Source organism: Pongo abelii, chromosome 3, assembly GCF_028885655.2.
Source record: "Pongo abelii isolate AG06213 chromosome 3, NHGRI_mPonAbe1-v2.0_pri, whole genome shotgun sequence".
NCBI classification, from domain to species: domain Eukaryota; kingdom Metazoa; phylum Chordata; class Mammalia; order Primates; family Hominidae; genus Pongo; species Pongo abelii.
In genome coordinates this window covers 99,384,895-99,401,354 of record NC_071988.2, presented here as the reverse complement: position 1 = coordinate 99,401,354, position 16,460 = coordinate 99,384,895, and the positions used below count along the sequence as shown (strand labels likewise).

At 36.4% G+C, this 16,460-nt stretch overlaps 1 protein-coding gene across 5 annotated transcripts in view; it reads right to left on the bottom strand.

Moving 5' to 3' along the window:
- Window positions 1–16,460, bottom strand: part of FRAS1 (Fraser extracellular matrix complex subunit 1) — a 477,046-nt gene that overhangs the window by 375,059 nt on the left and 85,527 nt on the right. Inside the window, exon 1 of one of the 5 annotated variants that reach the window (XM_054554106.2) lies at window positions 288–2,721. The exons of the other annotated variants lie outside the window; for them this stretch is intronic. Within the exon in view, the coding sequence (XP_054410081.1) occupies window positions 288–323 (36 nt within the window). The 5' untranslated portion in view covers window positions 324–2,721. Of the gene's footprint in view, window positions 1–287; window positions 2,722–16,460 lie in introns of those variants that run through there. 5 annotated transcript variants of the gene reach the window in all.

The window sequence follows — 16,460 nt, the reverse complement described above, 5'->3', positions numbered from 1 at the left end:
GCTTCTGGAACCGACGTATACGAGAGAGTCACCACAGAGGTATTCTGACAGGAACACAGTTGAACTGGGACCACACTTGTTCCAGATCCCCAAAGTGATTGTTAGACATCTTTTGCTAATTGCGTAACACTTAGAATCATTCAATTCAATTCAGTCATCTGAAAGGCCCCAAGAAAGAGGTCATTTTTTAGACCCAAAGTTACCTGGGAACAGTGTCTTATTTAGGTCACAGAAAAACAACAGCTTCTTTAAGGAATCTTACACACAAGACAAATTCGAGTACTCACAACTAAAATAACCTCCATTGACCAGGTGGGCATCATTGTTTCCTCTGGTCCAGAGGGCTGGCTCTGGCCACCAAGAGATAATCACAAAATAAAGCAGATGAAATCAAGTTGTGTTAATCGGATTGTTTCATACTAGCCCTGCCAAAGATCTGGAAAGCAAAAAAGAAAGACCACATTTAGGTTTTAAGCCACCGCTATAGATCCTGTCAAAGAGATAGGCAGGGGTCTAAAAAAAAAATGAGGACTTTCGATTAAAAGAGCACACTTGTTCAGATACGGACATTAAAGCTTTGTAAATGTTCTACATGTGCTAAGCTCACAAAAGTAAACCTGAGAAATCTTCCATGAATTTCAACAGTTTTCCAATTTAGTCCCACCTTACAAAAAGAGAGTCTTGCACTTCCGCCCTTTGAATACTGTCAGTGGACAATTATTTGGAATCAAGCTGTGAGACTAAGTGTCTAAGAGCCCAGAAACAGCCAAAGGCTTGAACCCATGGACTCTATTTTAGAACTGGTCAGTGATCATCAAGCATGATGAGCACAAAGGAGAGAATGCCACATGAAAGAATTACGTTGTTTGTGGTTTTTGTGTATTTTTTTTTTAACTCTAGCTGCTTGGCAACTCTCCTAGATCACAGCTTTGGGAAAGAAATGTATCTCCCTGATGAAAAATGAGCTAACAGAGATCCCATTGATGGCCCACTCACCAACTCTGTACGAGTCCATGGATTTCACCCTACACAAGAAATTCAACCAAATTGATTTCCTGAACAGAGAAAAAGGAGAGTGCGAAGTTGGGGAAAGTAAGCCAGGTATGTTTGCTCAGACGTAAAAGATACCACAGTGCAAGCAGAATAACATTTCATCTGACCACACGAAGCACGGTGTTTAAAATGCATAATGAAGCTTTCTTCGTTACTGCCTGCTCCTCGCAGGGGGTTATAAATAAGCTCCTAGAATGCCATGGGTTTCTATATTAGAAAAAGCAACTCACTGTATGTATTATCAGTTAACTTGAAGAAAAGGTCACAACAGAAATAATAGTTCTGAAAAATAACTTTGCTTTCTAGCTGTAATGTTTCTCTCCCTTTAGATTTTGTCTCCTTTCCTTCCCATTTCAGCACAATTTACACTATTTGCATTATTTTTGGCAATGTGTCTGGAGCAAAACTACATTAGTTTAATGGTTTTCAGTTTTCAGTTTGTTTTCAAAATAATATCAATCTTTTTTCTTACATTAAATGCATGCCAAAAAAAATATTGTTTAGATCGTATTAACCCAGCTTAAAAATTAAGCAGTCCACTTGTAGGCTCTTAACCAATAACATATCATCTTAGGGTGGTTCTGTTCCAGCCAACAAACATGACCGAAAACCCACTGGAAGTCAGGCCCTGTCCTAGGTGCTAGGACTACAAAGATGGCCAAGCCATGGGCCTAGAATTTTATAGTTTAAAGCAGCTATCTGAATCAATGTTTTATTATCTGTGTGAAGATAATAGAGAAGTGGTGTGAGTAACCAAAAGCAATCCTATGCCTGACTCAAAAATAATGTCAATCATTAAAGGAGACTGTCACATGGAGTCATTCATGCTACTCCACTGCCTCCCAGGAAAATGGTAGAAGGAAGTGCAGGAGACCACAGAGTGGAGAAGGTCCAGAGACAAAATCAATTATCTTCTGCTAGATTGTCAAGAACTGGGTATACTTAATCTCCCATTTTTAGTACATGGAACTGTGCATACTAACTCTTGGATAATTCTGCTTTGTTTGTTTTTAATTACCCATCTGCTAAGATTTCCAGTTTGCTTATTTTTACATTTTTTCCCTCAAGGAATTAAAAATGGATTTTCTTAGTTTTGTGGGTTTTAAAAATAATCACAATAAGAATGGTTTTAAATGGTTACATGAATCCAATTAAAGTGAGCCTAAAAAGAAATATAACACTTTCTGATCTCCCCGGTGTCAATTGAGTTTCTTTAGAACCTGTTAGGTGTAAAGAGAGTACAGTGATGAAGACTGGGCCTTAAAACATGCAAATATTAATAGTTTTAAAAGGTGGATGGTGGGTATATGACAGTTTCTTAAAATGTTATTTTTCCTTTTAAGAACAAAATTCCATGGTAAAAATATTTTAAATGGGTTTTAAACAAATAGACCAAGGTTATCCTGAGCAAGTTACTTAAATCCATTAAACCTCAATGTCCTATTCTTTACACAGAGGCAATACAATTACCTCCAAAGTGTGCACCATTAGTTCCAAGAGAATGAGATCAACAGAGACTGTAGGTAACAAATTATCTGTGTGTGTCCACGAAACACAACTCAAGACACCAACCCCGATAGTGAGTAGGGTTATTTCTGAATATAAAGAACATGCCATATATTAGCTTCTCATCTGCATGCAGTCTCTTAGCCTCATGAAATAAGAAAAAGAAAAAAAACTATAAATTACAAGTGGCTGTAAAGATAGCAAATCATACCGAATAATCTGCAATCCAAATTTTGTTAGAAATAAAAATTTCTGCTGAACAAAAATTTTTGACAGAAAAAAATTTCTGCTGAACAAAAAACTCTGAAAAAAATTGTAGAGTAAAGAATTTTATCTAGTTGGGCAAGAGACATCTTGAAATAACACTGAATCCATCCACTTTGGTTAAACATCACTGGATAAATGCTAAAATCAATGTTATAAAGAATATGAAAAGATTCACAGAATATGACAAGGGAAGAATTATGAAAATGTAAAGCAGATTCAAGAAACACTGAAAAATCTGCTAAATTATTTCATTTTCTGTTCTCAAGATAGCCAAAAGGCAAAAGATACTTTGAAGAACACAGCATAGAAGACTCTCTTGGATTGCTTTACTCTGCCTTTCTATTATTTTTAGAAATTAATACCACCTCCTCATATCAGATGAGGAGGAGGACAGCCTTATGAAATATACAGACAGTCTTTAACACTCCTCAAGTGCTAAATGTTCTAAATATACTTCTGGAGGTTTGTTGAGCAGTCAGAGGAAAGAGTCATCTATTTTCCATTTCACAGGGTGCTTCGACAAACAATGCTGAATCCATCAAATAAGAATTAAGTGTTTAGACAGAAGGCGGTATAATCTGGTTTGTTAACAAGCTAAAATCTTGTTAGTTTCAGAAGGTGTACAAAATTCAATTCAATTCCACAGAAGTTTTTACCACCCCACCATATTCCCGGCCCCATTCTGGATCCCAGAATTTCAAAGAGGTACACGCATGAATGGATCCTGTCCTCATAGAGCTCATAGTCTGGTAGATATTGATGCTGGACACTCCCAGACACAAAGTAGGCAGAGGGTGAGGGGTCGGGGGAATGAAGGCTGGAAGGCTATCAAAAAGTCTTGTATGCCATGGACAAAATCCTCTAGGGATAAGATAAGTCTTTAAGTTAGGAAGATCATTGCAGCATCAGTGTGGAAGAGCCTAGAAAATGGGTATGGGTGGGACAGGAACACAAACTGATATAAAGAGAGCTGTTACACTACAGCGACAATCCAGGCAAGCAATCATAAAAGCTCAAGCTCAGGCCAGGTCGCTGAGGATAGAAAAAAAGGGAGAGCTCTGTGCTACATTTAGGCAGTAAACTGAGTAGGACAAGGGCTGATGGAACATGACTGCAGGTAATGAGACCGATTTTCCAGGGGAATGCTTATCAATTTATAGTCACATCATATGCAATACATTACTGCTGACAGACAGATTTAGATCCAACCAAAGGAGTAAATTATTTATTCCCACTGGTGCTTCAGCACACAGAGAGACCTCGACAAGTGTCTGTGGAATGAGTCAATGATTTCTCCAAAACTGAATCTGTCATGATCTGTAAGTTATTAGCTCTGGGCCATTCTCAATCAATCAGCAAATATCGTATTACATACCAAAAAAAAAAAAAAAAAAAAGCAGCCTGCATGAAATGAAGAAAACACACAAAAGTGCAAAAGAAGAGTCTTTTCTTGAATTCAAAATGCTTGCCTTTAGTTGGGGACGAAATACATGTACACAACTTGATACAGCAAGTAGGTCTGAATTAAAGCCTGTACCGATTTAAAATCAGCAAGTACATTAGTCTCGTTGAGAGCCCAGAATAAGCAGACCATGGCCCTAAACAAAGGCACGCCGGTGAGAAATTCAACCTGACCCCCATATGTTTGGCTGCCTTAAGCCACTCAGTCTCCTACCTGCACCTCAATCTTTCCTGTAAACAGGGCAGGAAAAGTGCCTTAAGACACACCCTGCCTTTCTAAAAACCACACAGAAGATAGCACTCCAAATACACGAATCCACAAGGAAAGACACCAATTCAAATTTATTCACAGACGTCAACCTTTCTTAATGGCAACACTGACATTTATTTTCCTAAAATACAGCATAATAGTAATGACAAATTATAGCACGACATGACACAGAATAGAACCACGCAAATACTGACTTAGCATCTGAGCTGTCACTTAGAATCAGTCCTGGTTCAGAACAGTAGTTGACCAAGTCTGATTCCTTCCATCTACAGACTAATACAATTATTGCAAAAGAAAGCAAATGCACGCACTACCTTAAAAATTAAAATATCTCCCCAAGAAAGAGTAAGAATTCTTGACTACTCAGGTCAGCTGTTAGGCCTTAGCACTCTGCTGGTTATAATAGAAAGATAAGAAAGATGAAGGCTCTAGAAATCTACAGCTCTAGGGAGCCAAGGAAAGCATCTCCTCATCAGCTACTCTTCCGATCTCTTGATATTCTCTATTATGAGAGAATTGCAACTGACTGCTTTTTCTTTTGTAAGTCTGCATTACACCTAGAGGAACGTGTGTGTTTATGAAAATGTCTTACTTTTCCACCTGCAGGTAGATAATAGCACATTCTGAGAACTTGTGTGTTACTATCTTATACTCAGGGCAAGACCATGATCTTCGACTTCCATCAGCCTTACCTTGAACGCACAGAAAATGAAATTCCCTACCAAAATGATGGGTTTCATTACCCTGAAACATACTGCCTCCCTCAGACAACATCTTTTGTGGATAGTGGGGCAAGTGTCTTTTCACCAGATTGTTTAACAACTAACTACTAATGATGAGATGGAGGGTCCACTGAGGGCAGGAATTGTGTCTGCTCTGTTTACCATCAATATCTCAATGACCAAGAACCATGACTGGCACATGGTAGATGCTTAATAAACATTTTGGAACAAATTATCCTATCTCAACTTGGGGAAATGGGAGCTTTTCATCCACAATAAAACTTTAAGGTATAACTGAGGTGTAAAAAAAAAAAAAAAAAAAAAAAAAGCTCCATGAAAGTTGGCTCCAGCTTTGACCAACATACATTTCATTTTTTAAATTCCAAATAAATATAGTATAATTCAGTGTTTGTGAGCATGGTATATCTTTAGTTAGAAAAACTGATTAATCATAAAACCAACTATCTCATTAGCAGTGGTGAAAAATTTCAGAGCAGTCTTCACTTTAGACAGCTTGAAGCATTCATCTCTTCCACAGACTCAGTGGAATCCCCTAGAAAGTCCTGACTGACCAAACTTAATAAATACTATAAGGTTGGCCTTGGCCTCTGGCATAAGACAATAAAATGCAAAATGAAATAAAAATTCTGTAAGCAGTGGGTGTCCCCAAGATCAACAATGTTTAAAAGACCTCAATAAGAAATCCAATAGTTACATGCAAACATCTTTCTGCACTCAGAGCATAAATCATTTCTCATACGGGTTCAGTGTCAGGGTTCTAGTTAATCATTCGGCTGTAGCAAACACTAAGAGCAATCAATCTCACAGGCTTTGGAATTTGTATAAAGACTTGCTGTCTTTACAAGCTAGTTTCCCCCAGTCTGGATACTATTAACTTTTCCTTCTGTAGCTAAAAGTTAACCAAAGTGATCCGTCCTATCTTCAACTAACAGGCTGCCCTTTGATTTAGTAAAGTAAAAGCAGGCCCTTTTAAACAGGACAAATGGAATGTATTTCCGCTTTGAAATTATATGCCAAGGAGAAACCCTTCATAATGTCTAAATTCTATTTAAAGACAAAAAAAGATAACATCTTAACATCACTGTTGAAAAGATTTGCTGTCTAGACTGTTGTTTTCCAATCTGTGTTCTGAGAAGATGCCAAGTGACTAGAATTGTTGGGTAAAGACCAAAAGTGGACCAAAAAGCCCCACTTTTACCTCCTTTATATACAGGGAATAGTAAGAGGTTTCATTGGAAAAAGAGATTCTCCTTCTAAAAGAAGTTTGAAAACTACTTATCTTGTCCAAAGTTTAGCACTCTTGCTTAAAAGCAGGCTAAAACTGACATTTCAATTTCCTTTGGGAGTCTGCAGGCTCTTCCTGAGATGGGCTTTACAAGCTCTGGGGCCTTCCTCCTGCCTGAGAAAACAGGCAAAGCTGCTGGAATCAGCTCCTGTGCTAACTTGACGTGAAAAGAGAACGAGCAGCATTATTGACCTTGAAAATTCTGACAGTGCAGTATTTTGATTTTCTGCTTCATTATGTCCAATCTAAGGATTTGCCACTGATGTACCCAACCTCCCACTCACTTGTCCACGCTCCACTGCCTCTTGGAGCCACCACTGCAGCTCTGACTTTGGTGAACACAAAAACACATATCACCCCTCACAGCCAAGAGGTTGAAGGGAGGTGCAGATTGTGCAGATGATGACAGGCAACTACATTCCCAGGCTCTCACCAGCTTGCTTTCCCAGGGCAAAACTGAGCCTCCTCCAGGCAACACCAGCTGAAGTGTGAGATCGACTAAATGCCTGTCTTGAGGAATGCTGTCTGAGAAAAGGAGGAAAGTATATGAGAAAATCAACGAAGAATGGAATATCCCTAAGATGGAGTACCACTTAGCTGTTTAAAGGAATGAGTTAATTATATCTAGTGATGCAAAAAATCTCCAAAATAGATTGGCAAGTGAAAAGGCTAAAATATACACATACTATACTCCCATTCAAGAAAAAAAATATGCATGTATACATATACGGATGTGTTCACATGGAAAATGTCTAGAAGGAGACTCAAGAATCAATAGGTGGTGTTTCCTGTGAAGAATGAGACTGGTGCTGGTGGGACAGTCTACAGTGCACTGTATAACTTTTTGTTCCGCAGGAATTTTTTACTATCAGTATATATTGGCCTTATAATAATTTTTATAATACAGCCAGAGGATTGAGAAAAGCCAAGTCCTCAGCAAATAGAACTTAACATAGAGAAGAAACCAATAAATACACACACAAAAGTCAGATATTCAAAAGCCCACTGCACATTCACTGCCAAGAATGCTCGGGCCCTGGGTCCAGTAACCAAAACATGGCACTCACTGTGGGCCTTTCACTCTGTGGGTACAGCCCCAGCTCTGCCATTTCCAGGATCATGCTATTACCAGTGACTATCTCCTAAAGGGATTGTGGGGAAAGCCAAAATACAAAAAAAAGGGCAATAGAGTTCCAAGTCTGGTGCTTTATTCAGCACATAACGAAACAACAATATTGAAATAGCTCTCCCCAAAGAAAGACTATGAATTACACTCTTTGTCCAAAAGTTTTTTTAAAAAAAGACTATTTCTTGAGTCCAGATCTCAAACTAAAAAAGTATTATTAACAGGAGGTTGGGGTCCTTCCGCTGCCAATCAGGAAATTGCCTCATTTTCACTTGATAAGACAAAAGTCATATGGATTCTGCTGGTGTATGCCTCTCCGCAACTTCATAGTACTTTCAGAAACCTTGTATATTCACAGTCACTATAATTCACAATAATAAACGCTACTGAGAAAAGCAGGATGGATCCACTTAAAAGTGGTACCTACCAAAAGACCTTGAGAAGTTGGTCAGGTTATTGAATATCAATGACTCTGGTCCACAATAAGAAGCAATGATCACCCAAATTCTTAAAACAGGGGAACTTGGTGCTTTAGATATATTTGGACATAAGTAATTAAGATCAGATACATAATTAACAGCATTGTAGCATATAAAAATTGAAGTGTTAATTTAGAAGCTCAAGAATGCTTACTAAATCTCAATTCACTGATGAAATTAATTTTCTTACATAATTTCAACAAACTTGTTTAAAAATCCCTTTGGATCTTCCCTACCCTAAGTTGCCACTGACTAGAAAGAGTTTAAACTATTCTGTTGCAATGTTATGTTGAGTTCTTTTATTATACAATGTAGTTTCAGCTGAAATTTGAACAGAGAACTGGCTGTTTTCTCAAGCTTCAATAGTTAATACTTCTGTGGTCTTGGACAAGTAACAGCCTTTCTTGAGCTTAATTACTTCATCAATAAAACTTAAAATTTTAATCAGATGGTCCTTAAGCTACTTTCCAGGTCCAAAAGTATATGATTCTATGAGTCTCTGTAGCATATTACTCACCAATGAAAAAATCAGTCATTTCTCTCCTCCTCTAAAAAAAAAAATCAACAATCCCAAATAACTCCTCATTTCTAGAAGCTGTTCTCATGTTTTGTAGAAGGGAAGACCTTGAGATTTGGAGTGAGCAAGTGACATTTTCTTCACATACTATTCCAGACAACAAAGCTGCTTTTAATTTTTTAATTATTTCCAAGGTCGCTTCCAGATTGAACTATCTCCACATGTCAGAAAAATTCTCATAATAAACAATTTGATTTAAGTTTTCCAGAAACCCACAACCCAGAGAGCATCACAATAATCAGGTTACTGATTATCAGAAAAATTCTCATAATAAGCAATTTGATTTAAGTTTTCCAGAAACCCACAATGCAGAGAGCATCACAATAATCAGGTTACTGAGCACAAATGTTCCAACTAATGCTCAGCATTTCTTGGACACACTCTCACCCTGCAATCTAGTCCCCAAGGGATCCCTAACATCTTCATAATAATGTTTATCTAAAACACATCTAGTGACAAGGGTTGCTTGCTCACATTATCCCATTCCACACAATCCTTGCAACAACTCAATAGGACAGACATAATGTCCTAGTTTTAAACATAAGAAAACATAGCTAGAAAGTGCAGAACTGAAGGATGAGCTCATTTCCTTGTTGGAAAGTCTCCACTCTCCTTACAGGCTTCCACTTGCCCTTAATTGGTCCTTTCTTCAGAGCCAGGTCTAAGGCTAAGGCCTTTTACATGTGTCACCACATCTAAACCAATATGTGATAAGTGCTATAATTATATCTATTTTATAGATGGGAAAACTGAGACTCAGAGAGGATACATGGCTTCCCCTCAAAAACTACTAACAGCAAAGCTAGATTTAAAGCCAAGTTTAACTGATTCTGAAGCCTATGTGATTTCATTAGGGAAGATGACCTCCCTGCCAGGAACTCAGCTCCATAACTGTTCATTCCCTGTACATGCGAAATTGCTTTGTCAATGCATCATACCTTTCTTTCTTTGAAGTGGGAATCTGCGAGACTGTAAACTCATTGCACCTTTATTCAGAAGGCAAGTAGAGAATATGGCTCCACTAAAATTAGGGAGTAAACAAAAAAAGATGAAAAAGAAAGATTCCAGACTCTGGGAATTTAATACAGGAGAACACATAATATAAGACAGGGTAACAGCTGTGTCATTAGCCTAGAAAACATCCAGGAAAGGGGCAGGGTTTTGGATAACTGCTGTATAGATGTCTACTGGGGTAAAAAAAAATATGAAGCTGACAGATTACCTAATGTTTTTAATCAGATTGAAGTCAACAAGTAAACATTAAAGTCTGGGGTCAACATTAGAGTCTTATCAGGGTGTTTAGGAATAAATTATGAAAACACATAGAAAACTAAACAAACAAAAAACATGTAATTTTCAATTCCCAAAAAAACCTAAAAGTGATATAAGAAATCAATGAAATTATAATGTACAATGTGATACATCTATGATCAATATTTATGTGGCCATAATAAAGTCAACACTAAAAACTGATGTAACAGAAAACTGATATAACTATATTGGGAGCATTTGCTTCTGAAATATTTATAGAGGAAATGATAGGATATGTGGAATTTGCTTCAAAATATCTAGTATAGGGAAATGCGAGGGATGGGAAGGTAGTGGACATGGACGATATAAGTTTGACCATAACTGAAATCATTGTTGAAGCTAGAGAATGGACACACTGGAGTTCACTGTACTATTCTCGCTATGTTTTGGGGTATAATTTTCAATAATGAAAAGCTCTAAAAAGTAATCTTGAGAGGATAAGAATAGGAGGCAGGAAGGTGTTATGGAATATAAAGGAAGAGACAAAAAAAGATGCATGGGGTATGTGCATACAGTTTATACAAGGACTATGTTATCTCTGAAAATCAATATATATCTGTAACTAAAAAGATGAAGAAATAGCAGTATAAGTAAGCATGTTATTTTGCAATGTGGAAGAAAATTCCCCAAGAAAGAGCTAAAAGTATTAAAAGTATTTGCTTCTGGAGAGTGGGTGAACTTGTATAGGGGACTGCTGTTTTTCACTACAAGACTTGTTTTACTATTTGAAATTTAAGACTCTGTACATTATTCCTTTGATTTAAAAAGATGAACATAGCAATTAAAAAAACAGTATGCTACAAAGTTTGGGTTCTGGGTACTTGTAGTAGCCCATTCTCATGCTGCCATAAAGAAATATCTGAGACTGGGTAATTTATAAAGAAAAGAGTTTTAACTGACTCACAGTACTGCATGGCCGGGGAGACCTCAGGAAACTTACAATCATGGCGGAAGGCACCTCTTCTCAGGGCGGCAGGAGAGAGAATGAGCACCAGCAGGGGAAAAGCCAGATGTTTATAAAATCATCAGACCTCGTGAGAACTCACTCACTATCACAAGAACAGAATGGGGGAAACCGTCCCCGTGATTCAATGACCTCCCACTGGGTGCTTCCCACAACACATACGGATTATAAAGATTACAATTCACGACGAGATTTCAGTGGGGACACAGCCAAACCATATCAGTACTTTTTAAGAATCTCTTTTGATGTAGTTCTTATATAGTTTTTTCAATAAGAAAAAATATTAAAAGTTTTGTAAACTTGAAAGTATTTTATAAATTGTGTTTGCTGAGCTCATTGAGGCTATGTGTATGTAGCCACAGTGTGCATTCCGAGCTTCTCATAGCTCAGTTAGGTTCTCTAACCCTTCCTTCAATGAGCTCACCTCAGAGTTGTTCTCTCAGATAAATGATTTTGAAGTATCTTTGTGAACATAAAAACTAAAATTAAATAAAAATAATAATCATGATAAAATAATAATATGAAGAAGAAAAGTAGTGGAAAAAAACAACCATGCTTCCACCTCTCTTGGCTTGTATATGTATACATATATCCTGACTATGAAAACATCTTAGAAATTAACTGTGGAAATCACTGAACATAAACACCCTTACTCCAATCACTGCCCCTTCTGTGAGTGGCCTACCTAGAGTAAGGCATACTGCAAAGTCCTCTCACTTCGAAAGCCCCAATTAGTATCCTGTTGTAAACTGACTCAGCGCTTTCAGAACAGGTTAAGATGATTTAGATGAAGCTTATTTTAAAAGATTACACCTAATGCTGGAGGAAGTATTAGAAATGAACACTCTCATACGCTGTTGTTGCTGATGAGATTGTAAGTTGGCACAATCTTTCTAAAGGGCAATTTAACAATAATATAGGAAGCATTAGAAATGAATATTGTTTCCTTCCAGCAATTTCATTTCCAGGTATTTATCCTAAGAAAATAAATCAGTGATTTACACAAAAATTTGGTTATAAGAATGTTTGTTATAGCACTATTTATAATTGCAAAAAAGCCACAAAAACACTAAATATCTACTTGGTAACTGGTACACTGGCATAAATTAAGGAACATGCATACAACAAAATACTATGTGGTTGTTAAAATAATTCTATAGAAAGATATTTAACGACAAGGAAAAATACTCATAGTGTTAAGTGAACAAAAATTACTGAACAGAATACACACTGATCAAGTTTTTATACTTATATGTGAATCTATAAGCAAAGAAAGAGGCTCAAAAACATAGAACAATAACAATTGTTATCTGGGATTTAATTTTTTCAAGCAAATCTTATTTTCTTCTTTTTGCATGTTTATATTTTCTTCAATAAATGTATATCACTTTGCAATAAAAATGTAAACAAATACAGGAGCTACAAAAGTACTTGTATCTTTTGAAAAACATTAAAATTAATACAAACAAAACACACATACACACACAAACACACACACACTTATTTTAAAATAAGAAAAATGAGAAGGCAGAAAAAGAAAAGATAATGGTTAAACAGCAATGTTGACCTTGAAATATGTGTTTTGGTCCAAACAATAATTCTCCAAAGTCACATTATAGAGTCTCATCACAAGTTAATCAATTGAATGTTTCCAAAACATTAACTTTTGACATTGATGCTCTGTATTATGTTTTTGTTCAATCAATATATGTTCCTATATTATTTTCTTCCTTCATTTTTCTGAGTTGCATTTATCATTCTTTTTTTCTTCTTGAGATTTTTTTGACTTTATTTTTTATTTATATGTATATTTTAAAGTTATAAATGTCCCTCTAGTCAATGCTTTAGCTGCAGTTTATAGCATTTTTATCATTCTGCTCAAACTGTTTCTCTTGTGATTTCCTTTTTGATGATTAAGAAAAATACTTATTTTTTTCTAAAATATTTGGAAATTTTTTAAGTACCTTTTCGTGATTGATTTCTAGCTTAATATCTCGGTGATTAGAGGCGTACTTCTTAGACTTTAACTTTTTTTTTTTTTTTTTTTTTTTTTTGAGACAGGGTCTCATTTATCACCTAGGCTCGAGTGCAGTGGCGCTATCTCGAGTCACTTCATTCAACCTTTGTCCCCCGGGCTCAAGCAATCCTCCCACCTCAACCTCCCAAGTAGCTGGGACCACAGGCCTGCAACACCATATCTAGCTATTTTTTTTTTCTATTTTTAGTAGAGACAGGGTCTCATCATGTTGCCCAGGATGGTCTCTAACTCCTTAGCTCAAGTGATCTGCCAGCCATGGCCTCCCAAAGTGCTGGGATCACAGGCTTCAGCTACTGCACCTGGCTAGAGTTTAATCTTTGGAAATTAAAAGTTGCTTTATGCCTGACATACATTCATTGTTGGCAACTGTACAACATGCACTTGAAAGGAATGTGTGTTTTCACCTATTCCAAAATTGACCACATAGTTGGAAGTAAAGCTCTCCTCAGCAAATGTAAAAGAACAGAAACTGTAACAAACTGTCTCTCAGACCACAGGGCAATCAAACTAGAACTCAGGATTAAGAAACTCACTCAAAACCGCTCAACTACATGGAAACTGAACAACCTGCTCCTGAATGACTACTGGGTACATAACGAAATGAAGGCAGAAATAAAGATGTTCTTTGAAACCAACGAGAACAAAGACACAACGTACCAGAATCTCTGGGACACATTCAAAGCAGTGTATAGAGGGAAATTTATAGCACTGAATGCCCACAAGAGAAAGCAGGAAAGATCTAAAATTGACACCCTAACATCACAATTAAAAGAACTAGAAAAGCAAGAGCAGACACATTCAAAAGCTAGCAGAAGACAAGAAATAACTAAAATCAGAGCAGAACTGAAGGAAATAGAGACACAAAAAATGCTTCAAAAAAATTAATGAATCCAGGAGCTGGTTTTTTGAAAGGATCAACAAAATTGATAGACCGCTAGCAAGACTAATAAAGAAAAAAAGAGAGAAGAATCAAATAGACGCAATAAAAAATGATAAAGGGGATATCACCACCGATCCCACAGAAATACAAACTACCATCAGAGAATACTACAAACACCTCTATGCAAATCAACTAGAAAATCTAGAAGAAATGGATAAATTCCTCGACACATACACCCTCCCAAGACTAAACCAGGAAGAAGTTGAATCTCTGAATAGACCAATAACAGGCTCTGAAATTGAGGCAATAATTAATAGCTTACCAACCAAAAAGAGTCCAGAACCAGATGGATTCACAGCTGAATTCTATCAGAGGTACAAGGAGGAACTGGTACCATTCCTTCTGAAACTATTCCAATCAATAGAAAAACAGGGAATCCTCCCTAACTCATTTTATGAGGCCAGCATCATCCTGATACCAAAGCCGGGCAGAGACACAACCAAAAAAGAGAATTTTAGACCAATATCCTTGATGAACATTGATGCAAAAATCCTCAATAAAATACTGGCAAACCGAATCCAGCAGCACATCAAAAAGCTTATCCAACATGATCAAGTGGGCTTCATTCCGGGGATGCAAGGCTGGTTCAATGTATGCAAATCAATAAATGTAATCCAGTATATAAACAGAACCAAAGACAAAAACCACATGATTATCTCAATAGATGCAGAAAAGGCCTTTGACAAAATTCAACAACCCTTCATGCTAAAAACTCTCAATAAATTAGGTATTGATGGGACATACCTCAAAATAATAAGAGCTATCTATGACATACCCACAGCCAATATCATCCTGAATGGGCAAAAAACGGAAGCATTCCCTTTGAAAACTGGCACAAGACAGGGATGCCATCTCTCACCACTCCTATTCAACATAGCATTGCAAGTTCTGGCCAGGGCAATTAGGCAGGAGAAAGAAATAAAGGGTATCCCGTTACTGGGTATATACCCAAAGGATTATAAATCATGCTGCTATAAAGACACATGCACACGTATGTTTATTGAGGCACTATTCACAATAGTAAAGACTTGGAACCAAACCAAATGTCCAACAGTGGTAGAGTGGATTAAGAAAATGTGGCACATATACACCATGGAATACTATGCAGCCATAAAAAATGATGAGTTCATGTCCTTTGTAGGGACATGGATGAAATTGGAAATCATCATTCTCAGTAAACTATCACAAGGACAAAAAACCAAACACCGCATGTTCTCACTCATAGGTGGGAATTGAACAATGAGAACACATGGACACAGGAAGGAGAACATCACACTCTCAGGACTGTTGTGGGGTAGGGGGAGGGGGGAGGGATAGCATTGGGAGATATACCTAATGCTAAATGACGAGTTAATGGGTGCAGCACACCAGCATGGCACATGTATACATATGTAACTAACCTGCACATTGTGCACCTGTACCCTAAAACTTAAAGTATAGTAATAATAAAATTTAAAAAAATGAGATTATAAACAAAGTAAAAAAAAAAAAAGAAAGGAATGTGTGTTTTGCAGTTGTTGAATGCACTATTTTATACACTATACATCAATTAGATCAAGTTGATTAATTTGTTCAAATATTCTATATCCTCTGTCTACTTATCTATAAATAACTGAGCAATATATATTAAAATCCACCTTGTAATTGTGAGTTTGTCTATTTCTCCTTGTAGTTCTGTTACTTTTTGCTTTATATATTTTAAAGCCATGTTATTAGGTATACACATATTTAAAAGTAGTACATCTTCTTAGTGGATTAACTCTTACATCATTATGAAATACCACTCAATAATTCTTCTTGCCTTAAGATATCATAGCTATATTGGCTTTCTTTTGATTAGTGTTTGCATGATATTTCATTTGCCAACCTTTTATTTTCATCATTTCTGAATCCTTACTTTTAATATATGTTTCTTTTAAGCACCATATAGTTAGGTTTTGTTTCCTTTTCCAATCTGATAATCTTTGTCTTTTGAAAGGAATTTTGACTATTTTATATGTAATGGAATTAAATATGTATTCAAGTTTAAATCTTCTATGTTACTGTTTGCTTTATACTTGTTTCTTTTTCTCTCCTTCTTGTCTTATTTTGGATTTTTCACTAATTTTTATTATTCTGTTTTCCCCCTCTATTTGCTTGTTAGTTGCACATTCCTTAACTATTCTTTTAGTTATTACTCCAGCCATTAAAACATGCATCTTTGACCAATATAAATCTAATCTAAATTCATATTTTTACTACTTCTTAGACAATGCATGGAACATAGAACACTTTTCCTCCATTTAACCCCCTCCCAAATTATGAACTATTTTTGTTGTGTATTTTAATGTTGCATATATTTTGAATTATTTTTGGATAGCCAACAATCATTTAGATTTACCTACATATTTACACTTTTTATTGCTCTTCATCCTTTCCTGTATCTCTGAGCCTCCATCT